We start from the raw sequence: 25,196 nt of genomic DNA, 5'->3' as shown, positions 1-25,196 counted from the left end.
CACTATGTAGGGAATAGGGTGCCAAGGTCCTGGTCAAAAGTAGTGCACTATGTAGGGAATAGGGTGCCATTTGGGTTTTAACCTTAGAAATCATTTGGCTCCAATGTTCACGTGATGTTGTAACATAATCTTGGGACTGTTGTGATGTTGTAACATAATCTTGGGACTGTTGTGATGTAACATAATCTTGGGACTGTTGTGATGTAACATAATCTTGGGACTGTTGTGATGTAACATAATCTTGGGACTGTTGTGATGTAACATAATCTTGGGACTGTTGTGATGTTGTAACATAATCTTGGGACTGTTGTGATGTAACATAATCTTGGGACTGTTGTGATGTTGTAACATAATCTTGGGACTGTTGTGACGTTGTAACATAATCTTGGGACTGTTGTGATCGTTGTAACATAATCTTGGGACTGTTGTGATGTTGTAACATAATCTTGGGACTGTTGTGATGTTGTAACATAATCTTGGGACCAGCCAGCCCAACACATTGAGAAAAACAGTCTAACTCAGCTCGAGACATGTTGTTAAATGTCAGAAACATAGGCGTTCATACATCCCCACTCGTCAATAAGTGGTTATTCCAGGACCAAGTTGAAAAAAGGACAACAGAAGATCAACAAATCACAAATAATCAGCTGCCGTTGTCAAGACAACCAGATTGTGTATCTTTTTTCATTTTTAAAAACCTTTATTTAACTGATACGGCTTAACCTATACATGTATTGATTATAGATCTCCTTAACATTGGTATTGAAGGTAAAGTCATGTATTGATTATAGATCTCCTTAACATTGGTATTGAAGGTAAAGTCATGTATTGATTATAGATCTCCTTAACATTGGTATTGAAGGTAAAGTCATGTATTGATTATAGATCTCAACATTGGTATTGAAGGTAAAGTCATGTATTTGAGATGAAAACACATTTTTTAATAGCAAGGGAGTGCAGTAGACTAGTGTACGCTGAAGAGGTTATTTTCCAGGGTAGTAAAATTACAGATTACATTATTGATTAGGCCTAATGATTTATGTCTCAGTATCAGGCTCAACCATTTTCAATCGGTCACAAAAGGCTACTTGTGCACCCCATTCCCTTAATAGTGCACTACCCTAAGGGCCTTGGTCAAAAGTAGGGCACTATATAGGGGATAGGGTGCTATTTTGGGATACACACTAAGTATGTAGTTTAGAATAATCATTTATCAAATAATTAAGTCATCAATCATGCCAGCTGCTTCTCTCAAAAAGGAGAAAATAAAAGGATCATTGGTGAGTTTAAATAGAAGAGGAGAATCCCCCTCGGCACCATGTTCATGTACAATGTGTTTAGTGTTTCATGTGTAACATCAGGAGAAAGCTGTTAATATTACTGTATGTACAGATAAGTCACTCTACCTAACTAAACGTCCATATGCAATGCATTCGGAAAGTACTCAGACCCCTTTCCTTATTCCACACTGTCACAGTACAGCCTTATTCTAAAATGGATTGAAATTAAAACAGCAATCTACACACAATACTGTTAAGGGATTTTTTATCAATGACTAAATTATGTATACATTACAATCAGAACTATGACTAACCAGAATACTATTATGTTACTGTATGAATCTTATTATAATATACTGAATATAATGTGTGTAATTAGAACAAAGACTTGTCTGTTCCTTGGTAGAAACGAATGAACTTATCGTCAGACTGGCTAGAATGCTCATCTACACAGGGAGAGGAGAGACCTTGGGCTGGTAGTAGATTATCTAACCGGTGGTGGACGATGTGGGAAGGCTTGTGAACTATACTGCCGTTGTATCGGAGTGGAGGAAGGACAGTTTAAAACCTATGACGTCATGTTTTAGTTTATAACCTGTTGTAAAATTGTACCATGATCAGTATTCTCGAGAATAAACGCTATTGATTGATTTTGAGACTGGCCTCTGTCCATTTTATGTAAATAAGTATCTTTCAAATTTGAGTGTTTAATTTGACTTGGTTAATAAACATATAGGAATCTAATTCCTTTAACAAATACGCTATTAGAACAAAGCAAAAACAGATTTTTAGACATTTTGGCAAATTTATTACAAATAAAAAAAACAGAAATACTTTATTTAGGGGACCAAGAACCCGATGGTCACTGAGCTCTAGAGATCCTGTGTGGAAATGGGAGAACCTTCCAGAAGGACAACCATCTCTGTAGCACACCACCAATCAGGCCTTTATGGTAGGGTGGCCAGACGGAAGCCACTCCTCAGTAAAAGACACGACAGTCCTCTTGGAGTTTGCCAACAGACACCTAAAGACTCTCAGACCATGAGAAACAAGATTATCTGGTTTGATGAAACCACGATTGCGGTCTTTGGCCTGAATGCCAAGCATCACGTCTGGACGAAACCTGGCACAATCCTGGTGGTGGCAGCATCATACTGTGGGGATGTTTTTCAGCGGCAGGGACTGGGAGACTAGAGAGATCCTTAATGAAAACCTGTTCCAGAGCACTCAGGACCTCAGACTGGGGGCAAAGGTTCACCTTCCAACAGGACAACGACCCTAAGTACACAGCGAAGACAACGCAGTAGTGGCATTCGGACATGTCTCTAAATGTCCTTGAGTGGCCCAGCCAGAGCCTGGACTTGAATCTGATTGAACATCTCTGGAGAGACCTGAAAATAACTGTGCAGCAACGCTCCCCACACAACCTGACAGAACCTGAGAGGAGAAGAATGGGAGAAACTCCCCAAATACAGGTGTGCCAAGCTTGTAGCGTCATACCCAGGAAGACACGAGGCTGTAATCGCTGCCAAAGGTGCTTCAACAAAGTACTGAGTAAAGGGTCTGAATACTTATGTAAATACTTATTTATTTTGAATAAATTAGCAAACATTTATAAAAATCTGTTTTTGCTTTGTCATTATGGGTTATTGCTTTGTCATTATGGGGTATTGTGATGTCATTATGGGGTATTGTGATGTCATTATGGGGTATTGTGATGTCATTATGGGGTATTGTGATGTCATTATGGGGTATTGTGATGTCATTATGCGTTATTGTGTGTAGATTAATGAGGAGAAAAAACAATTCAATACATTGGCTGTAACGTAATAAAATGTGGAAAAAGTCAAGGGGCCTGAAAACTTTTCGAAGGCCGTGTACGTCACACTAAACGTCCCTGAACGTCAGTCTCCCTAACTAAACGTCAGTCTCCCTAACTAAACGTCAGTCTCCCTAACTAAACGTCAGTCTCCCTAACTAAACGTCAGTCTCCCTAACTAAACGTCAGTCTCCCTAACTAAACGTCAGTCTCCCTAACTAAACGTCAGTCTCCCTAACTAAACGTCAGTCTCCCTAACTAAACGTCCGTCTCCCTAACTAAACGTCCGTCTCCCTAACTAAACGTCCGTCTCCCTAACTAAACGTCCGTCTCCCTAACTAAACGTCCGTCTCCCTAACTAAACGTCAGTCTCCCTAACTAAACGTCAGTCTCCCTAACTAAACGTCTCCCTAACTAAACGTCTCCCTAACTAAACGTCAGTCTCCCTAACTAAACGCCAGTCTCCCTAACTAAACGTCAGTCTCCCTAACTAAACGCCGTCTCCCTAACTAAACGCAGTCTCCTAACTAAACGCCAGTCTCCCTAACTAAACGTCAGTCTCCCTAACTAAACGTCTCCCTAACTAAACGTCTCCCTAACTAAACGTCAGTCTCCTAACTAAACGTCAGTCTCCCTAACTAAACGTCAGTCTCCCTAACTAAACGTCAGTCTCCCTAACTAAACGTCAGTCTCCCTAACTAAACGTCAGTCTCCCTAACTAAACGTCAGTCTCCCTAACTAAACGTCAGTCTCCCTAACTAAACGTCAGTCTCCCTAACTAAACGTCAGTCTCCCTAACTAAACGTCCCTATACTCTTCACTAGAAGATTCACAGTACATGGAAGCTTAAATAAGGTCTGTGTATAAGGTCTGTGTATACGGTCTGTGTATAAGGTCTGTGTATACGGTCTGTGTATCAGGTCTGTGTATACGGTCTGTGTATCAGGTCTGTGTATACTAAGTCTGTCCACGCCACACAGACTCAACTGAAACCCAGAACTAGCAGAATGACAACGTTGCTGTGTTAAGAACAGGGTTTTAAGCTGAGGTGATTAGAACAGGGAACCCTCTCCCTGCTCTCTGGTTTAATATAAATAGACGTTGTGTTTTAACAGCTGTTGAGTCCTCTATGAGTTGTAGCATCGGAGTGCCTGCGTCTCTCCCTTTCCTGCACCCACCCAGTCACTAACCCACCATACGCTACAGTGTGTCCCTCTCTTTCCACACATCCACATTTCAACCTGTCAGTTCAGTCTACCAAAACCACCAAACCTAACCAGTTCAGTTATCCAACACCTACAAACCTTGCATGGCCATACTTGTGAACTTCTGCTTAGACCATGATTTTCCTCCTTAAAAACAAATCACTTTGACAATGTATGAATAACAAACATGTTATAATATAATCCTCCTACGTTTGTAATTGAAAAGTACATGGATGTGTGTTAAATGGATAAGAAACAACACAGAACTTCATCATATATATTTTTTTATGATGCCACTTGCCTAGTCAAGGAAGCATCATGCAAAACATATATTGGGGAAACTCCATTCAGACCATGGGTCACAAATTAAACCAATCAGTTGGAAGCAAATTTACCTCATGAACAAATGTGATTGGATGGTGGCTCTAAGTTATCTTATTTATTCGGATATAATCATCTACTTAGCTGGCCTTCCTCAGCGTGGTGGCTAATTAGCGTTGTGGCTAATTTGGCCAAGTTGGCCTGAGAGAAACAGATAGCAGCCATTCTAGACTAATGGTTTAAACCATGCTCTAAGCAAAAGTTCACAAGTATGGCCCCTGGCAGTTCAGTTCAGTTAACAAAAACATGGCCAGTTCAGTTCCTTTCTCCCACCAGCAGAGGAAGCTGAGTCAAAGCAGCTTGCATGTTAGCTAGCTTTTATGTAGCCTTTATGTAGCCTTTATGTAGCCTCATAGCTCCTGGCAGTGTTGCAGCTCTGACTCTCACAGAGAGGAGAAGAAGAAGATGTACGCTGCGGAGGACTTGACGGTGGAGGTGGAGATTTCGGAGACCTCGTGGTCGTCAAACTTGTACCAGCGCTGTTTCATGGCGTTCTTACAGTAGGCTGTGTAGTGACCCCCATCCAGACCGCCATAATGGTTCTGTTACAGAGGGGAAGGACATAGGGTTTAACATCCTGTTTACACACACACACACACACACACACACAAACACACAAACACACACACTCCTGAGTCGAGGGTTTTTATTGATGTTTACTATGTGCTACATTGTAGAATAATACTGGAGACATCAAAACTATGAAATAACACATAGAATCATGTAGCAACCCCCCCAAAAAAAGTGTTAAAACACAATATATTTTCTATTTAATATTCTTCAAAGTAGCCACCCTTTGCCTTGATAACAGCTTTGCACAGTCTTAGCATTCTCTCAACCAGCTTCATGAGGTAGTCACCTGGAATGCATTTCAATTAACAGGTGTGCCTTGTTAAAAGTTAATTTGTGGAATTTCTTTCCTTCTTAATGCGTTTGAGCCAAACAGTTGTGTTGTGGCAAGTTAGGGGTGGTATACAGAAGGTAGCTCTAATTGGTAAAATACCAAGTCCATATTATGGCAAGAACAGCTCAAATAAGCAAAGAAAAACAACAGTCCATCATTCCATCAAGACATGAATGTCAGTCTATACGGCAAATTTCAAGAACTTTGACAGTTTCTTCAAGTGCAGTCACAAAAACCCTCAAGAGCTAATGATGAAACTGGCTCTCATGAGGACCGCCACAGGAAAGGAAGACCCTTCCTTAGAGTTACCAGCCTCAGATTGCAGCCCAAATAAATGCTTCACAGAGTTCAACAGCAACTGTTCAGAAGAGTACATGAATCAAGCCTTCATGGCTTTGCCGCAAAGAAACCACTACTAAAAGGACACCAATAAGAGACTTGCTTTGGCCAAGAAACCACTAAAAGGACACCAATAAGAGACTTGCTTTGGCCAAGAAACCACTACTAAAGGACACCAATAAGAGACTTGCTTTGGCCAAGAAACCACTACTAAAAGGACACCAATAAGAGACTTGCTTTGGCCAAGAAACCACTACTAAAAGGACACCAATAAGAGACTTGCTTTGGCCAAGAAACCATTACTAAAATAACACCAATAAGAGACTTGCTTTGGCCAAGAAACCACTACTAAAGGACACCAATAAGAGACTTGCTTTGGCCAAGAAACCACTACTAAAAGGACACCAATAAGAGACTTGCTTTGGCCAAGAAACCACTACTAAAGGACACCAATAAGAGACTTGCTTTGGCCAAGAAACCACTACTAAAAGGACACCAATAAGAGACTTGCTTTGGCCAAGAAACCACTACTAAAAGGACACCAATAAGAGACTTGCTTTGGCCAAGAAACCATACTAAAAGGAAACCAATAAGAGACTTGCTTTGGACTTGCAAGAAACCACTACTAAAAGGACACCAATAAGAGACTTGCTTTGGCCAAGAAACCACTACTAAAAGGACACCAATAAGAGACAAGAAACCAACTAAAAGGACACCAATAAGAGACTTGCTTTGGCCAAGAAACCACTACTAAAAGGACACCAATAAGAGACTTGCTTTACTAAAGGACACAATAAGAGACTTGCTTTGGCCAAGAAACCACTACTAAAAGGACACCAATAAGAGACTTGCTTTGGCCAAGAAACCACTACTAAAAGGACACCAATAAGAGACTTGCTTTGGCCAAGAAACCACTACTAAAAGGACACCAATAAGAGACTTGCTTTGGCCAAGAAACCACTACTAAAGGACACCAATAAGAGACTTGCTTTGGCCAAGAAACCAGTACTAAAAGGACACCAATAAGAGATTTGCTTTGGCCAAGAAACCACTACTAAAGGACACCAATAAGAGACTTGCTTTGGCCAAGAAACACGAGCAATGGACATTAGACCTGTGGAAATCTGTCCTTTGGTCTGATGGGTAGAAATCTGAGATTTTTGGTTCCAACCGCCGTGTCTTTGTGAGACACAGAATAGGTGAACGGATGATCTCAACATGTGTGGTTCCCACCGTGAAGCATGGAGGAGATGGAGTGGGGGTACTTTGCTGGTGACACAGTGATTTATTTAGAATTCAAGGCACACTTAACCAGCATGGCTACCACGTCATTCTGCAGTGATACACCATCCCATCCGATTAGCGCTTAGTGGGACTATCTTTTGATGTTCAACAGGACAATGATCCAACACACCTCCAGGCTGTGTAAGGGCTATTTGACCAAGAAGGGGAGTGATGGTGCTGCTTCAGATGACATGGCCTCCACAATCACCTGACCTCAACCCAAATGAGATGGTTTGGGATGAGTTTGGCAGAGTGAAGGAAAAGCAGTCAACAACTGCTCAGCATATGTGGGAACTCCTTCAAGACTGTTGGAAATTCATTCCTTATGAAGCTGGTTGAGAGAATGTAAAGCGTGTGCAAAACTGTCATCAAGGCAAAGGGTGGCTACTTTGAAGAATCTCAAATGTAGTTTGATTTGTTTACCACTTTTTTTGGTTACTACATGATTCCATATGTGTTATTTCATAGTTTTGATGTCTTCACTATTATTCTGCAATGTAGAAAAAAATAAAGAAAAACCCTTGAATGAGTAGGTTTGTCCAAACTTTTGACTGGTACTGTATATACACAGACATACACAAATACATACAAAACAGATATCACAAAACATTGAGATAATAAATCTGATAACTCCTTCAGACCTGGCGAAGGACAACTCCTTCAGACCTGGCGAAGGACAACTCCTTCAGACCTGGCGAAGGACAACTCCTTCAGACCTGGCGAAGGACAACTCCTTCAGACCTGGCGAAGGACAACTCCTTCAGACCTGGCGAAGGACAACTCCTTCAGACCTGGCGAAGGACAACTCCTTCAGACCTGGCGAAGGACAACTCCTTCAGACCTGGCGAAGGACAACTCATTCAGACCTGGCGAAGGACAACTCCTTCAGACCTGGCGAAGGACAACTCCTTCAGACCTGGCGAAGGACAACTCCTTCAGACCTGGCGAAGGACAACTCCTTCAGACCTGGCGAAGGACAACTCCTTCAGACCTGGTGAAGTACATGTCCAATCCTTTCAAAGCTTGGAGTTTGGGGACTTTTTCCATTGGATCCATTGTAATAAGTCAAGCACTGATGAATTATGTGTCATTAATATACACTACATGATCAAAAGTATCAAAAGCTCTTCAAACATCTCATTACAAAATCACAGTCGTTAATATGGAGTTGGTCCCCCCTTTTGCTGCTATAACAGCCTTCACTCTTCCGGGAAGACTTTCCACTGGATGTTGGAACATTCCTGCGGGGGACTTGCTTCCATTCAACCTCGATAGCATTAGTGAGGTCGTGCACTGTTGGGAGATTAGGCCTGACTCGCAGTCGGCGTTCCAATTCATCCCAAAGGTGTTCGATGAGGTTGAGGGCAGGGCTCTGTGCAGGCCAGTCAAGTACTTCCACACAGATCTTGACAAACAATTTCTGTATGATCCTCACTTTGTGCAAACTGTTGCCACAAAGTTGGAAGCACAGTCTCTAGTCTAGAAAGTAATTGTATGCTGTAGCGTTAAAATTTTCCTTCACTGGAACTAAGGGGCCCGAACAATGAAAAACAGGCCCAGACCATTATTTCTCCTCCACCAAACTTTACAGTTGGCACCATGCATTCGGACAGGTAGGGTTCTCCTGGCATCCGCCAAACCCAGATTTGTCTGTCGGACTGCCAGATGGTGAAGCGTGAGTCATCACTCCAGAGAATGCATTTCCACTGCTCCAGAGTCCATTGGCGGCGAGCTTTACACCCCTCCAGCCGACGTTTGGCATTACCCACTGTGATCTTAGGCTTGTGTGCGGCTGCTCGGCCATGGAAACACATTTCATGAAGCTCCTGACGAACAGTTCTTGTGCCGACGTTGCCTCCAGAGGCAGTTTGGAACTTGGTAGTGAGTGTTGCAACCGAGAACAGACAATTTTTACTCGCTTCAGCACTTGGTGGTCCCGTTCTGTGAGCTTGTGACCTACCACTTCGCGGCTGAGCCGTTGTTGCTCCTAGACGTTTCCACTTCACAATAACAGCACTTACAGTTGGACCGGGACAGCTCTATTAGGGCAGTGATTTGACGAACTGACTTGTTGGAAAGGTGGCATCCTATGACGGTGCCACGTTGAAAGTCACTGACCTCTTCAGGATGGCCAGTCTACCGCCAATGTTTGTCTATGGAGATTGCGTGGCTGTGTACTCAATTTTATACACCCGTCAGAAACGAGTGTGGCTGAAATAGCACAATCCACCAATCTGAAGGGGTGTTCACGTACTTTAGTATATATGGCGCATGTAATTTACCTAAAAGGCAGTAGTTGATGGGGGGCATACATTTTGGTATTTATTTTGTTTTACCTTTATTTAACCAGGCAAGTCAGTTAAGAACAAATTCTTATTTTCAATGACGGCCTAGGAACATTGGGTTAAGTGCCTGTTCAGGGGCAGAACGACAGATTTTGTACCTTGTCAGCTCGGGGGTTTGAACTTGCAACCTTCGGTTACTAGTCCAACGCTCTAACCACTAGGCAACCTTCCGGTTACTAGTCCAACTCTCTAACCACAAGGCTACCCTGTCGCCCCATGAGTGACCACTGGGGGAATGGAACCCCCTGTCGATACAAGACCCCATGCTCTACCAACCGAGCCACACGGGACCAGAAGACGGCACAGTAAAGTGTTTGACCCACAGTGTCTCCAGGCGGGTGCTGTCACAGTACTCTGTACAGACACTCCAAACAGGTTGTATCTCTTGAGGCCGAGTCTGGGTCCGATGACATACTGACTGAGGTCCAGGTTCTCCAGAGGGAAGTCTACTGTGGTCTGCAGCTTCTGCTTCCAACGGCCCTCGTACGAGAACCTACAACAGACGGCAGTACTGGGGTTAATACACACCGTTATCTGTGTGTGTGTGTGTGTGTGTGTGTGTGTGTGTGTGTGTGTGTGTGTGTGTGTGTGTGTGTGTGTGTGTGTGTGTGTGTGTGTGTCTCGGTCATGTGTGTGGTCAGTAGGTACCGTTTAAGGTGAACCAGTATGATGGGCGGAACCTTCCAGATCTCCAGTTTCTTGACGGAGTCTCTGAGAGCTTTACAGTGTCGACAGAACACCTTGTTCTGGTCGGTCATCTTCTCCTCCTTAGAAAACAACTTCAGACAGTCCTGGAACACAGGGTAGGACATGGTTAGATTAGACAGTCCTGGAACACAGGGTAGGACATGGTTAGATTAGACAGTCCTGGAACACAGGGTAGGACATGGTTAGATTAGACAGTCCTGGAACACAGGGTAGGACATGGTTAGATTAGACAGTCCTGGAACACACAGTAGGACATGGTTAGATTAGACAGTCCTGGAACACACAGTAGGACATGGTTAGAGTAGACAGTCCTGGAACACACAGTAGGACATGGTTAGATTAGACAGTCCTGGAACACACAGTAGGACATGGTTAGATTAGACAGCTTCAGGACAGTAGGACATGGTTAGATTAGACAGTCCTGGAACACACAGTAGGACATGGTTAGAGTAGACAGTCCTGGAACACACAGTAGGACATGGTTAGATTAGACAGTCCTGGAACACACAGTAGGACATGGTTAGATTAGACAGTCCTGGAACACAGGGTAGGACATGGTTAGATTAGACAGCTTCAGGACAGTAGGACATGGTTAGATTAGACAGTCCTGGAACACAGGGTAGGACATGGTTAGATTAGACAGTCCTGGAACACACAGTAGGACATGGTTAGATTAGACAGTCCTGGAACACAGGGTAGGACATGGTTAGATTAGACAGTCCTGGAACACACAGTAGGACATGGTTAGATTAGACAGTCCTGGAACACAGGGTAGGACATGGTTAGATTGGACAGCTTCAGGACAGTAGGACATGGTTAGATTAGACAGTCCTGGAATGGTTACAGACAGTCCTGGAACACACAGTAGGACATGGTTAGATTAGACAGTCCTGGAACACACAGTAGGACATGGTTAGATTAGACAGCTTCAGGACAGTAGGACATGGTTAGATTAGACAGTCCTGGAACACACAGTAGGACATGGTTAGATTAGACAGTCCTGGAACACACAGTAGGACATGGTTAGATTAGACAGCTTCAGGACAGTAGGCCATGGTTAGATTAGACAGTCCTGGAACACACAGTAGGACATGGTTAGATTAGACAGTCCTGGAACACACAGTAGGACATGGTTAGATTAGACAGTCCTGGAACACACAGTAGGACATGGTTAGATTAGACAGCTTCAGGACAGTAGGACATGGTTAGATTAGACAGTCCTGGAACACACAGTAGGACATGGTTAGATTAGACAGTCCTGGAACACAGGGTAGGACATGGTTAGATTAGACACAGTAGGACATGGTTAGATTAGACAGTCCTGGAACACACAGTAGGACATGGTTAGATTAGACAGCTTCAGGACAGTAGGACATGGTTAGATTAGACAGTCCTGGACACACAGTAGGACATGGTTAGATTAGACAGTCCTGGAACACACAGTAGGACATGGTTAGATTAGACAGTCCAGGACAGTAGGACATGGTTAGATTAGACAGTCCTGGAACACACAGTAGGACATGGTTAGATTAGACAGCTTCAGGACAGTAGGACATGGTTAGATTAGACAGTCCAGTGGACATGGTTAGGTTACACATTCAGGACAGTAGGACATGGTTAGATTAGACAGCTTCAGGACAGTAGGACATGGTTAGATTAGAAGTTCCTGGAACACAGTAGGACATGGTTAGATTAGACAGTCCTGGAACACACAGTAGGACATGGTTAGATTAGACAGCTTCAGGACAGTAGGACATGGTTAGATTAGACAGCTTCAGGACAGTAGGACATGGTTAGATTAGAAGTTCCTGGAACACAGTAGGACATGGTTAGATTAGACAGTCCTGGAACACACAGTAGGACATGGTTAGATTAGACAGTCCTGGAACAGGACAGTAGGACATGGTTAGATTAGACAGTCCTGGAACACAGTAGGACATGGTTAGATTAGACGTTCAGGACAGTAGGACATGGTTAGATTAGACAGTCCTGGAACACACAGTAGGACATGGTTAGATTAGACAGTCCTGGACAGTAGGACATGGTTAGATTAGACAGGCTTCAGGACAGTAGGACATGGTTAGATTAGACAGCTTCAGGACAGTAGGACATGGTTAGATTAGACAGTCCTGGAACACACAGTAGGACATGGTTAGATTAGACAGTCCTGGAACACACAGTAGGACATGGTTAGATTAGACAGCTTCAGGACAGTAGGACATGGTTAGATTAGACAGCTTCAGGACAGTAGGACATGGTTAGATTAGACGGCTTCAGGACAGTAGGACATGGTTAGATTAGACAGCTTCAGGACAGTAGGACATGGTTAGATTAGAAGTTCCTGGAACACAGTAGGACATGGTTAGATTAGACAGTCCTGGAACACACAGTAGGACATGGTTAGATTAGACAGCTTCAGGACAGTAGGACATGGTTAGATTAGACAGCTTCAGGACAGTAGGACATGGTTAGATTAGACAGCTTCAGGACAGTAGGACATGGTTAGATTAGACAGCTTCAGGACAGTAGGACATGGTTAGATTAGACAGCTTCAGGACAGTAGGACATGGTTAGATTAGACAGCTTCAGGACAGTTGGACATGGTTAGATTAGACAGCTTCAGGACAGTAGGACATGGTTAGATTAGACAGCTTCAGGACAGTTGGACATGGTTAGATTAGACAGCTTCAGGAACAGGACATGGTTAGGACATGGTTAGGATTAGACAGTTAGATTAGACAGCTTCAGGACAGTAGGACATGGTTAGATTAGACAGCTTCAGGACAGTAGGACATGGTTAGATTAGACAGCTTCAGGACAGTAGGACATGGTTAGATTAGACAGTCCTGGAACACACAGTAGGACATGGTTAGATTAGACAGTCCTGGAACACACAGTAGGACATGGTTAGATTAGACAGTCCTGGAACACACAGTAGGACATGGTTAGATTAGACAGGACAGTAGGCCATGGTTAGATTAGACAGTCCTGGAACACACAGTAGGACATGGTTAGATTAGACAGTCCTGGAACACACAGTAGGACATGGTTAGATTAGACAGTCCTGGAACACACAGTAGGACATGGTTAGATTAGACAGCTTCAGGACAGTAGGACATGGTTAGATTAGACAGCTTCAGGACAGTAGGACATGGTTAGATTAGACGGCTTCAGGACAGTAGGACATGGTTAGATTAGACAGCTTCAGGACAGTAGGACATGGTTAGATTAGACAGCTTCAGGACAGTTGGACATGGTTAGATTAGACAGCTTCAGGACAGTAGGACATGGTTAGATTAGACAGTCCTGGAACAGTAGGACATGGTTAGATTAGACAGCTTCAGGACAGTAGGACATGGTTAGATTAGACAGCTTCAGGACAGTAGGACATGGTTAGATTAGACAGCTTCAGGACAGTTGGACATGGTTAGATTAGACAGCTTCAGGACAGTAGGACATGGTTAGATTAGACAGCATCAGGACAGTTGGACATGGTTAGATTAGACAGCTTCAGGACAGTTGGACATGGTTAGATTAGACAGCTTCAGGACAGTAGGACATGGTTAGATTAGACAGCTTCAGGACAGTTGGACATGGTTAGATTAGACAGCTTCAGGACAGTTGGACATGGTTAGATTAGACAGCTTCAGGACAGTTGGACATGGTTAGATTAGACAGCTTCAGGACAGTAGGACATGGTTAGATTAGACAGCTTCAGGACAGTAGGACATGGTTAGATTAGACAGCTTCAGGACAGTAGGACATGGTTAGATTAGACAGCTTCAGGACAGTAGGACATGGTTAGATTAGACAGCTTCAGGACAGTAGGACATGGTTAGATTAGACAGCTTCAGGACAGTAGGACATGGTTAGATTAGACAGCTTCAGGACAGTAGGACATGGTTAGATTAGACAGCTTCAGGACAGTAGGACATGGTTAGATTAGACAGCTTCAGGACAGTAGGACATGGTTAGATTAGACAGCTTCAGGACAGTAGGACATGGTTAGATTAGACAGCTTCAGGACAGTAGGACATGGTTAGATTAGACAGCTTCAGGACAGTAGGACATGGTTAGATTAGACAGCTTCAGGACAGTAGGACATGGTTAGATTAGACAGCTTCAGGACAGTAGGACATGGTTAGATTAGACAGCTTCAGGACAGTTGGACATGGTTAGATTAGACAGCTTCAGGACAGTAGGACATGGTGCAGAATAACCAGAAAGATGCAGAATAACTAGGGCTTTACCCTGATGGGGAAATGAACTGGGTTCTAATCTTCCTACAAGTCAGAAAGATACAGAATCACCAGGGCTTTACCCTGATGGGGAAATGAACTGGGTTCTAATCTTCCTACAAGTCAGAAAGATGCACAAAGGGACATGTCAAAACGCTGTGGCACTTCAGCTCCTTTTTATTCATATAAAAATATATATATTATTATTCTAAAATCTTTTATTTTAATTGTATTTTTTAAATGATTATTATTATATATTTAAACTTTTTTTTAAAGCCTGTCACATCTGTGAATGTGGAATGTGTTTTGTTGGTTGATTGAAAAACAAGAAGACTTAATAAAACTTTAAATTGAAAAAAAAAAGTACTTATTTATTGAATTTTCCATATGGGCCCTTAATTTAATATAACAGGCTTATAAAATGCTATATTTTTGACCAATTTCTACTTAAAATATCAGAAAAGGGTATTGATTTGGAAGAGCCGTATGTGTAAACACAGGTGTTGTCTTACTTGCAGGGAACACTTGTTGGTGGAGGCCAGCGGCAGGGTCAGGTACATAAAGGTCTCGAAGGTGCGGGACTTCCTGTGGCAGGTGAGACACTGAACTGTGCTCTTAAACTGACCCTGGAACAGCGCTACGATGACAGACTCGTTGAGCAGCTTGTGTTTGGTCCAGGCCTGGTCAGCAGCCCGCTGGTCGTCCAGATCGTCATTCTCCTCCTCTATGTAACCCTTACGGTTAGCAGCCTTCAGAGAGAGACAGAGGACAGGTCATACAACATGGACAGAGACAGACAGAGGACAGGTCATTACAACATGGAGAGACAGAGGACAGGTCATTACAACATGGAGAGGCAGAGGACTGGTCATTACAACATGGACAGAGACAGACAGAGGACAGGTCATTACAACATGGACAGAGAGACAGAGGACAGGTCATTACAACATGGACAGAGACAGACAGAGGACACCATCCCCATCTCCTCTCCTCTCTCCCCACACCACCTCCTCTCCTCTCTCCCCACGCCACCACCTCCTCTCCTCTCTCCCCACGCCACCACCTCCTCTCCTCTCTCCCCACGCCACCACCTCCTCTCCTCTCTCCCCACGCCATCACCTCCTCTCCTCTCTCCCCACGCCATCTCCTCTCCTCTCTCCCCACGCCATCTCCTCTCCTCTCTCCCCACGCCATCTCCTCTCCTCTCTCCCCACGCCATCTCCTCTCCTCTCTCCCCACGCCATCTCCTCTCCTCTCTCCCCACGCCATCTCCTCTCCTCTCTCCCCACGCCATCTCCTCCTCTCTCCCCACGCCATCTCCTCTCCTCTCTGCTCACACCATCTCCTCTCCTCTCTCCTCACACCATCTCCTCTCCTCTCACCCATCTCCTCTCCTCTCTCTCACACCATCTCCTCTCCTCTCTCCTCACACCATCTCATCTCCTCTCACCATCTCACCATCTCATCTCCTCTCACCATCTCCTCTCCTCTCTCCATCTCCTCTCCTCTCCCCATCTCCTCTCCCCATCTCCTCCCCCTCCCCATCTCCTCCCTCCCCATCTCCTCTCCTCACACCATCTCCTCTCCTCACACCATCTCCTCTCCTCACACCATCTCCTCTCCTCACACCATCTCCTCTCCTCACACCATCTCCTCTCCTCACACCATCTCCTCTCCTCACACCATCTCCTCTCCTCACACCATCTCCTCTCCTCACACCATCTCCTCTCCTCACACCATCTCCTCTCCCCACACCATCTCCTCTCCCCACACCATCTCCTCTCCTCTCTCCTCACACCATCTCCTCTCCTCCCTCCCCCCCCACACCTCTCCTCCCTCCCCACACCATCTCCTCCCTCCCCACACCATCTCCTCTCTCCCCACACCATCTCCTCTCTCCCCACACCATCTCCTCTCTCCCCACACCATCTCCTCTCTCCCCACACCATCTCCTCTCCTCTCCTCTCTCCATCTCATCTCCTCTCACCATCTCCTCTCCTCTCACCATCTCCTCTCCTCTCACCATCTCCTCTCTCCCCACGCCATCTCCTCTCCTCTCTCCCCACGCCATCTCCTCTCCTCTCTCCCCACGCCATCTCCTCTCCTCTCTCCCCACGCCATCTCCTCTCCCCTCTCCCCACGCCATCTCCTCTCCCCACGCCATCTCCTCTCCCCACGCCATCTCCTCTCCCCACGCCATCTCCTCTCCCCACGCCATCTCCTCTCCCCACGCCATCTCCTCTCCCCACGCCATCTCCTCTCCCCACGCCATCTCCTCTCCCCACCATCTCATCTCCTCTCCCCACGCCATCTCCTCTCCCCACGCCATCTCCTCTCCCCACGCCATCTCCTCTCCCCACGCCATCTCCCCTCCCCACGCCATCTCCTCTCCCCACGCCATCTCCCTCTCCCCACTCCATCTCCTCTCCCCACGCCATCTCCTCTCCCCACACCATCTCCTCTCCCCACGCCATCTCCTCTCCTCACGCCATCTCCTCTCCCCACACCATCTCCTCTCCCCACACCATCTCCTCTCCCCTCTCCCCACACCATCTCCTCTCCCCTCCCACACCATCTCCTCTCCTCTCTCCCCACACCATCTCCTCTCCCCACACCATCTCCTCTCCCCACACCATCTCCTCTCTACCCATCTCCTCCCCCACACCATCTCCTCCTCCACACCATCTCCTCTCTCCACACCATCTCCTCTCTCCACACCATCTCCTCTCCTCTCTCCCCACACCATCTCCTCTCCTCTCTCCCCACACCATCTCCTCTCCTCTCTCCCCACACCATCTCCTCTCCTCTCTCCCCACACCATCTCCTCTCCTCTCTCCCCACACCATCTCCTCTCCTCTCTCCCCACACCATCTCCTCTCCTCTCTCCCCACACCATCTCCTCTCCTCTCTCCCACACCATCTCCTCTCCTCTCCCACCATCTCCTCTCCTCTCCACCCATCTCCTCTCCTCTCTCCCCACACAATCTCTCTCCTCTCTCCCCACACAATCTCCTCTCCTCTCTCCCCACACCAGAGACTCCTCTCTCCCCACACATCTCCTCTCCTCTCTCCTCACACCATCTCCTCAATACAACTCTAGGTAATGTTCACACTATGTTCCTTGTTAATGACTTTTCTCCTGTCCGCTTTCCGGTCTCCCCACCTTGTTGAGGTCCTCGTGGAGTCCGTCCATAAGGAAGAGCAGCAGCTCCTGGGAGTCCTGTTGTTCATGGCCAGAGAAGGATTCATTGATCTTCCCTATAGTGACCTTAAAGTCACGGGGCTGATACACTTATACAGGCCTGACCACAGAGCCTTCATGATCACACCAAACTCCTCTGCCACCTCGCCTCGGTGACCCAGGATGTTTGCCCTGTCGGGGGGAGAGAGAGACACAGAGAGAGAGAGAGAGAGAGAGACATAGAGAGGGAGGAAGAGAGAGAGGGAAGGAGAGAGACAGAGACAGACGGAGGAAGGGAGGAGGGAGAGAGTGACAGAAGAAAAAGAGAGACAGAAGGAGGGTGGGAGAGAGAGAGAGAGAGAGAGAGAGAGACAGAGACAGAGAGAGAGAGAGAGAGAGAGAGAGAGAGAGAGAGAGACAGAAGGAGGGTGGGAGAGAGAGAGAGAGAGAGACAGAAGGAGGGTGGGAGAGAGAGAGAGAGAGAGACAGAGAGAGAGAGAGAGACAGAGAGAGAGACAGAGAGACAGAGAGAGAGAGAGAGAGAGAGAGAGAGAGACAGAGAGACAGAGAGAGAGAGAGAGAGAGAGAGAGAGAGAGAGAGAGAGACAGAGAGACAGAGAGAGAGAGAGAGAGAGAGAGAGAGAGAGAGAGAGAGAGAGAGACAGAGAGAGAGACAGAGAGAGAGAGAGAGAGAGAGAGAGAGAGAGAGAGAGAGAGACAGAGAGAGAGAGAGAGAGAGAGAGAGAGACAGAGAGTTAGCTGTATATGTATGATTCTCTTATCTTGGTAGTAATTCTTGTTGAAGTGTTATTACTACATTATCATTACTACATTATCATTACCACTACATGACTGACCTGTTGATATCCTCCTGATAGAGGTTCTTGTTGAAGTAGTCGACCATGGCCGGGGTGTTACATTATAAACCACTACATTATCATTACTACATTATCATTACCGCTACATGACTGACCTGTTGATATCCTCCTGATAGAGGTTCTTGTTGAAGTAGTCGACCATGGCCGGGGTGTTACATTATAAACCACTACATTATCATTACTACATTATCATTACCACTACATGACTGACCTGTTGATATCCTCCTGATAGAGGTTCTTGTTGAAGTAGTCGACCATGGCCGGGGTGTTACATTATAAACCACTACATTATCATTACCACTACATGACTGACCTGTTGATATCCTCCTGATAGAGGTTCTTGTTGAAGTAGTCGACCCATGACTGACCTGTTGATATCCTCCTGATAGAGGTTCTTGTTGCAGAGACACTGCAGGATGGAGTTCATGTAGCAGGTGTTACCGAGGTTACGCAGGCCGGTGAGCGAGGCGCCGAGACCGCCGAACACAGGGTTCAGGTTGCGGATCTTAGCCGCAGACGGGCGGGCGATCTCCACCTTGGTGTAGACGCTAGCGGTGGACGGTCTGGGGGACGGACGGCAGTGACAAGTTACACACAGTACCGCCAAATAAACATTACAAAACGGCTTCTGTGACGTCGTCAACTTTCATACAGAAATTAAATACTTATGGAGACTCAAACCTTTTAAATCAAGTTGTCATAATCCAATAGTATATATTTTTATATAATATCCATGAATCCAAATGATCTAGAAACATTTAAATTCAATTTAGACCAAGGGTTGATTTTAACCCCAGACTCAGGTTAAGTTGTAGTCGAGGGGTGTATTCATTAGTCGGATTCGGTGTCTGCTGCAAAACATTTTGTAACGGAAAGTGTTTCGATTGGACATTTCAGCTAGGTCCCTCCCAGTTTCGTTCTGTTTTCTCTGTTGGCTTCCGTTTGGTTCCTAGAGTAAAACGGTAAACGGTTTCCGTTGGAAAAACGTTTCGTAACAGACAAAACGCTTTGCAACGGAATCCAACTAATGAATACACCCCAGGATTTAAAAACATATTTATTTGTCATTGAAAAATAGCTTTTTAGTCCAGTAGTAGGCTTAATCTGAGTGAGTGAAACGTATATATTGACCAGGCCCATATCCATGTGACGATGATGTCACCTACTTGGTTTCCCTGTTAAAGGTTGGGCGCGTGGCTGCAGTTATAGGGGCGGTAACCTTCTTTAGCCCCTCCTCCCTCAGGTCCTGGCTGATGTCTGGAGAAGAATAGGAACGTTTCAGTTTGGACTGCTCCTGGTCACGGTCCATGGTCTGGTCTGGCTCAGCGGGGCGAGGCTGCTTCTGTTTGGCCGTAGGAGGGGTGGAGGGGGCGTCTGGGGCACGCTGACCTCAGGGGGGTAGCGGTGCACCCGGTTGGTTGGGGAATGGTAGTAACGGTAGGTACCGGTTACCGTATCCAAGAACTGGTGTAGAGAGGATAGAGAGGAGAGGGGAGAGTTTATTTCGTCCTCCATTTTCTTTTTCCCAGAACAGATGGTTGTGTGTGAAAACATTCTCCATCGTATTTGCATGTGATGTAGTTAATCATTACACTGATAGAATATGTACACTTCAATGCTTTCCCCCCCTTGCTGGCTACTTAGCAGTTCTCTTTAAACATCAAGAAACTAAAAAGTTGAATAGTTTGAGATGTCAGTTAAGTGTTTGTTTTTACCTTCATCCAGCCAACAGGCAGACCTGGTACACTCCTCCCCATCTCTTCACTTCTGGCTCTGGTTAGGAGCTCCCGCTGTGGAACAACACACACATTACATACGTTACACATACGTTACACACACGTTACACACAGTGTGTAGAGCGCAGCCAATGTAAGGAGAATTCTGACCAGTCAAAAGGGGGGCAGCTATCGGTAGTATTTAAATGCCCAGTCAAAAGGGGGACAGCTATCGGTAGTATTTAAATGCCCAGTCAAAAGGGGACAGCTATCGGTAGTATTTAAATGCAGGGGACAAAGGGGAACAGCTATCGGTAGTATTTAAATGCCCAGTCAAAGGGGGACAGCTATCGGTAGTGTTTAAATGCCCAGTCAAAGGGGGACAGCTATCGGTAGTATTTAAATGCCCAGTCAAAGGGGGACAGCTATCGGTAGTATTTAAATGCCCAGTCAAAGGGGGACAGCTATCGGTAGTATTTAAATGCCCAGTCAAAGGGGGACAGCTATCGGTAGTATTTAAATGCCCAGTCAAAGGGGGACAGCTATCGGTAGTGTTTAAATATCCAGTCAAAGGGGGACAGCTATCGGTAGTATTTAAATGCCCAGTCAAAGGGGGACAGCTATCGGTAGTATTTAAATGCCCAGTCAAAGGGGGACAGCTATCGGTAGTATTTAAATGCCCAGTCAAAGGGGTACAGCTATCGGTAGTGTTTAAATACCCAGTCAAAGGGGGACAGCTATCGGTAGTATTTAAATGCTGGGACAAAGGGGGACAGCTATCGGTAGTATTTAAATGCTGGGACAAAGGGGGACAGCTATCGGTAGTGTTTAAATACCCAGTCAAAGGGGGACAGCTATCGGTAGTATTTAAATGCCCAGTCAAAAGGGGACAGCTATCGGTAGTATTTAAATGCTGGGACAAAGGGGGACAGCTATCGGTAGTGTTTAAATACCCAGTCAAAGGGGTACAGCTATCGGTAGTATTTAAATGCCCAGTCAAAGGGGGACAGCTATCAGTAGTATTTAAATGCAGGGTTCTCCTGTTGCTTCACTAGAACGTTCCCGGCAGGCGATGGTAGAACAAATTAAAAAAGAAAAGAAAAAAAGCAAACTTGGGGATCAAACGTCCCCATAACGCCATTTGCATCCCGCCATTTCCAACAGCGGTCGAGACCATGCAGCCTGGATGCAGAAACAAACTCCTAAATAAATACTGAAGCTTTTTCTAAAACAACAACATGCCATAATGAGGTGGTGGTTCGGAGTGGTGATTATATACCTTGGGTATGACATAGTCATCAACTGTTCTATGCTTTAACGTCCCAGGCTGACGACTCCTCTTTACATCACCACTAAGCTTCATGGGGGAGGGAGCCTGGGGTTTGGGAGGGACACAGCACAGTACAGCTCACATCATTTCACTGTACAGATTAGCTTTATGGGTATCAGTGAGATTGATGGGCTGTATATTAGGACAGTGGTTCTCCAAATCTCTCCTCAGGAACCCCCCAGGTGTTTCACAAAGGTAACCCTAAACTATCTCACCTGATTCACCAGGTCAAGGGCCTGATGATTGATTCACCAGGTCAAGGGCCTGATGATTGATTCACCAGGTCAAGGGCCTGATGATTGATTCGCCAGGTCTAGGGCCTGATGATTGATTCGCCAGGTCTAGGGCCTGATGATTGATTCGCCAGGTCAAGGGCCAGATAATTGATTTGCCTAGTCAAGAGCATGATGACATTCACCTAATCAAGGGCCTGATTGATTCACCAGGTCTAGGGCCTGATGTTTGATTGGCCAGGTCAAGGGCCTGATGATTGATTCGCCAGGTCAAGGGCCTGATGATTGATTCGCCAGGTCAAGGGCCTGATGATTCGTTGACAAGTTGTAGATCAAATACATGGACCGGCTGGAGGTACCTGAGGAGAGGTTTGGACCAGCTGGGGGTCCCTGAGGAGAGGTTTGGACCAGCTGGGGGTCCCTGAGGAGAGGTTTGGACCAGCTGGGGGTCCCTGAGGAGAGGTTTGGACCAGCTGGGGGTCCCTGAGGAGAGGTTTGGACCAGCTGGGGGTCCCTGAGGAGAGGTTTGGACCGGCTGGGGTCCCTGAGGAGAGGTTTGGACCGGCTGGGGGTCCCTGAGGAGAGGTTTGGACCGGCTGGGGGTCCCTGAGGAGAGGTTTGGACCGGCTGGGGGTCCCCAAGGAGAGGTTTGAGAACCACTGTAGTAGGATATGGGTTACACATGGGATGGGCTTATCAGATTTCCGCTGGTCATTGGGGACAGACTGCTTACTAACTGGTGGCTAACGGATAGTATCAAATTGTGGATACTATCAGACTGGTGAGATGGATGGATGGGGTTTATATTAAGAGATGGGTTGGCTATGGGATGGGCTTACTGGTGTTGGGCTGAAAAGGTACAGTAGAGACTGGGAGAAACGGTTAGATGCTTAGTGTCTCTTTCAGCATCACAGAAACAGAGACTCACTGCCACAGACAAACGGAGAAAGTAGGCTGGCCCTCCTTGAAGTCTCGTCGTTGGATGCCATTGCGCTCTTTTTGGTTAGAAAGCCCTCTAGCAAAACATCCGTCATAATTGACCTCATTGGTAACCTTCAGACGTACAAGTTACCAGACCTGGACTCAGGGATAGCGAACCCTGGAGGTCAATCTGCTTTTAGTCTTGTGGCACCACTCATGTGGAATGATCTCCAAAAGTCCTTAAAGTTGGTGGAGATGGAAAAATGACTTGTGTCATGCACAATGTACATGTCCTAACCAACTTGCCAAAACTATAGTTTGTTATTAACAAGACATTTTTGTGGAGTGGTTGAAAAACGCGTTTTAATGACTCCAACCTAAGTGTATGTAAACTTCCCACTTCAACTGTACATACTACTGTACATACACTACTGTTTGGAGTCACTTAGAAATGTCATTTTTGAAAGAATAAAATAATATCAAATTGATCAGAAATACAGTGAAGACATTGTTAATGTTGTAAATGACTATTGTAGCTGGAAACGGCTGATTTTTCAAATGGAATATCTACGAACATAGGTGTACAGAGGCCCATTATCAGTAACCATCACTACTGTGTTCTGATGGCACGTTGTGTTAGTTAATCAAAGTTTAGCATTTTAAAAGGCTAATTGATCATTAGAAAACCCCTTTGCAATTATATTAGCACAGCGGTCCTTCTGTAGCTCAGTTGGTAGAGCATGGTGCTTGTAACGCCAGGGTAGTGGGTTCCCCTTTGCAATGACTATTAGCAAATGGCAGCTGAAAACTGTTGTCCAGGTCGGGGTTCACCACCACATACGTAGAATGTATGCACTGATTAAAGAAGCAATAAAAATGGCCTTCTTTAGGCTATCTGAGAATCTGGAGCATCAGCGTTTGTGGGTTCCATTACAGGCTCAAAATGGCCAGAAACAAAGCACTTTCTTCTGAAACTCGTCAGTCTATTCTTGTTCTGATGAAGGCTATTCCATGCGAGAAATTGCCAAGAAACTGAAGATCTTGTACAACTCTGTGTACTACTCCCTTCACAGAACAGCGGAAACTGGCTCTAACCAGAATTGAAAGAGGAGTGGGAGGCCCCGGTGCACAACAGAGCAAGAGAACATTAGAGTGTCTAGTTTGAGAAACCGATGCCTCACAAGTCCTCAACTGGCAGCTTCATTAAACACTACCCGCAAAACAACAGTCTCAACGTCAACAGTGACAAGGCGCCTCAAGGATGCTGGCCAATATCTACACTGTATTTCTTATTCAATTAACCATAAACAATTAAGGAACATGCACCTGTGGAATGGTCGTTAAGACACTAACAGCTTACAGACGGTAGGCAATTAAGGTCACAGTTATGAAAACTTAGGACAGTAAGTGGCCTTTCTACTGACTCTGAAAAACACCAAAAGAAAGATGCCCAGGGTCCCTGCTCATCTGCGTGAACGTGCCTTAGGCATGCTGCAAGGAGGCACGAGGACTGCAAATGTGGCCAGGGCAATAAATTGCCATGTCTGTACTCTGAGACGCCTAAGACAGCGCTACAGGGAGACAGGACGGACAGCTGATCCTCCTCGCAGTGGCAGACCACGTGTGGCAGACCACATGTAACAACACCTACACAGGATCGGTACATCCGAACATCACACCTGAGGGACAGGTACAGGATGGCAACAACAACTGCCCGAGTTACACCAATAATGCACAATCCCTCCATCAGTGCTAAGACCGTCCACAATAGGCTGAGAGAGGTTGGCTTGTAGGCCTGTTGTAATGCAGGTCCCCACCAGACATCACCGGCAACAATGTCGCCTATGGGCACAAACCCACCGTCAGACAAGACTGGCAAAAAGTGCTCTCCACTGACAAGTTGTGATTCTGTCTCACCAAGGGTGAGCGGATTCGCATTTATTGTTGAAGGAATGAACATTACACCTAGGCCTGTGCTCTGGAGCATGATTGATGTACTCTGGAGCGGGATCGATTTGGAGGTGGAGGGTCCGTCATGGTCTGGGGTGGTGTGTCACAGCATCATCGGACTGAGCTTGTCGTCATCGCAGGCAATCTCAACGCTGTGCGTTACAGGGAAGACATCATCCTCCCTCATGTAGTACACTTCCTGCAGGCTCATCCTGACATGACCCTCCAGCATGAGAATGCCATCAGCTATACTGCTCGTTCTGTGCGTGATTTCCTGCAAGACAGGAATGTCAATTTTCTGCCATGGCCAGCGAAGAGCCCGGATCTCAATACCATTGAGCACGTCTGGGACCTGTTGGATCGGAGGGTGAGGGCTAGGGCCATTCCCCCCAGGGATGTCTGGGACCTGTTGGATCGGAGGGCGAGGGCTAGGGCCATTCCCCACAGGGATGTCTGGGACCTGTTGGATCGGAGGGGGCTAGAGG

General features: G+C 46.0%; 1 protein-coding gene across 1 annotated transcript in view; it reads right to left on the bottom strand.

The window, feature by feature from the left end:
• Positions 1-3,715: 3,715 nt before the first annotated feature.
• LOC124021442 (ubiquitin carboxyl-terminal hydrolase 8-like) overlaps positions 3,716-25,196 on the bottom strand; it is a 36,622-nt gene continuing 15,141 nt past the window's right edge. Inside the window, 12 exon segments of the mRNA XM_046336631.1 lie at positions 3,716-5,227; positions 9,918-10,050; positions 10,206-10,348; positions 15,016-15,252; positions 17,667-17,782; positions 17,785-17,876; positions 18,774-18,836; positions 18,967-19,125; positions 19,729-19,927; positions 19,930-20,026; positions 20,278-20,352; positions 21,557-21,652. Coding sequence (XP_046192587.1) covers positions 5,069-5,227; positions 9,918-10,050; positions 10,206-10,348; positions 15,016-15,252; positions 17,667-17,782; positions 17,785-17,876; positions 18,774-18,836; positions 18,967-19,125; positions 19,729-19,927; positions 19,930-20,026; positions 20,278-20,352; positions 21,557-21,652 — 1,569 coding nt within the window. The 3' untranslated portion in view covers positions 3,716-5,068.

Source organism: Oncorhynchus gorbuscha, unplaced genomic scaffold (assembly GCF_021184085.1).
Source record: "Oncorhynchus gorbuscha isolate QuinsamMale2020 ecotype Even-year unplaced genomic scaffold, OgorEven_v1.0 Un_scaffold_1117, whole genome shotgun sequence".
Lineage (NCBI taxonomy): Eukaryota > Metazoa > Chordata > Actinopteri > Salmoniformes > Salmonidae > Oncorhynchus > Oncorhynchus gorbuscha.
This window is presented reverse-complemented; position numbering and strand designations above follow the sequence as displayed.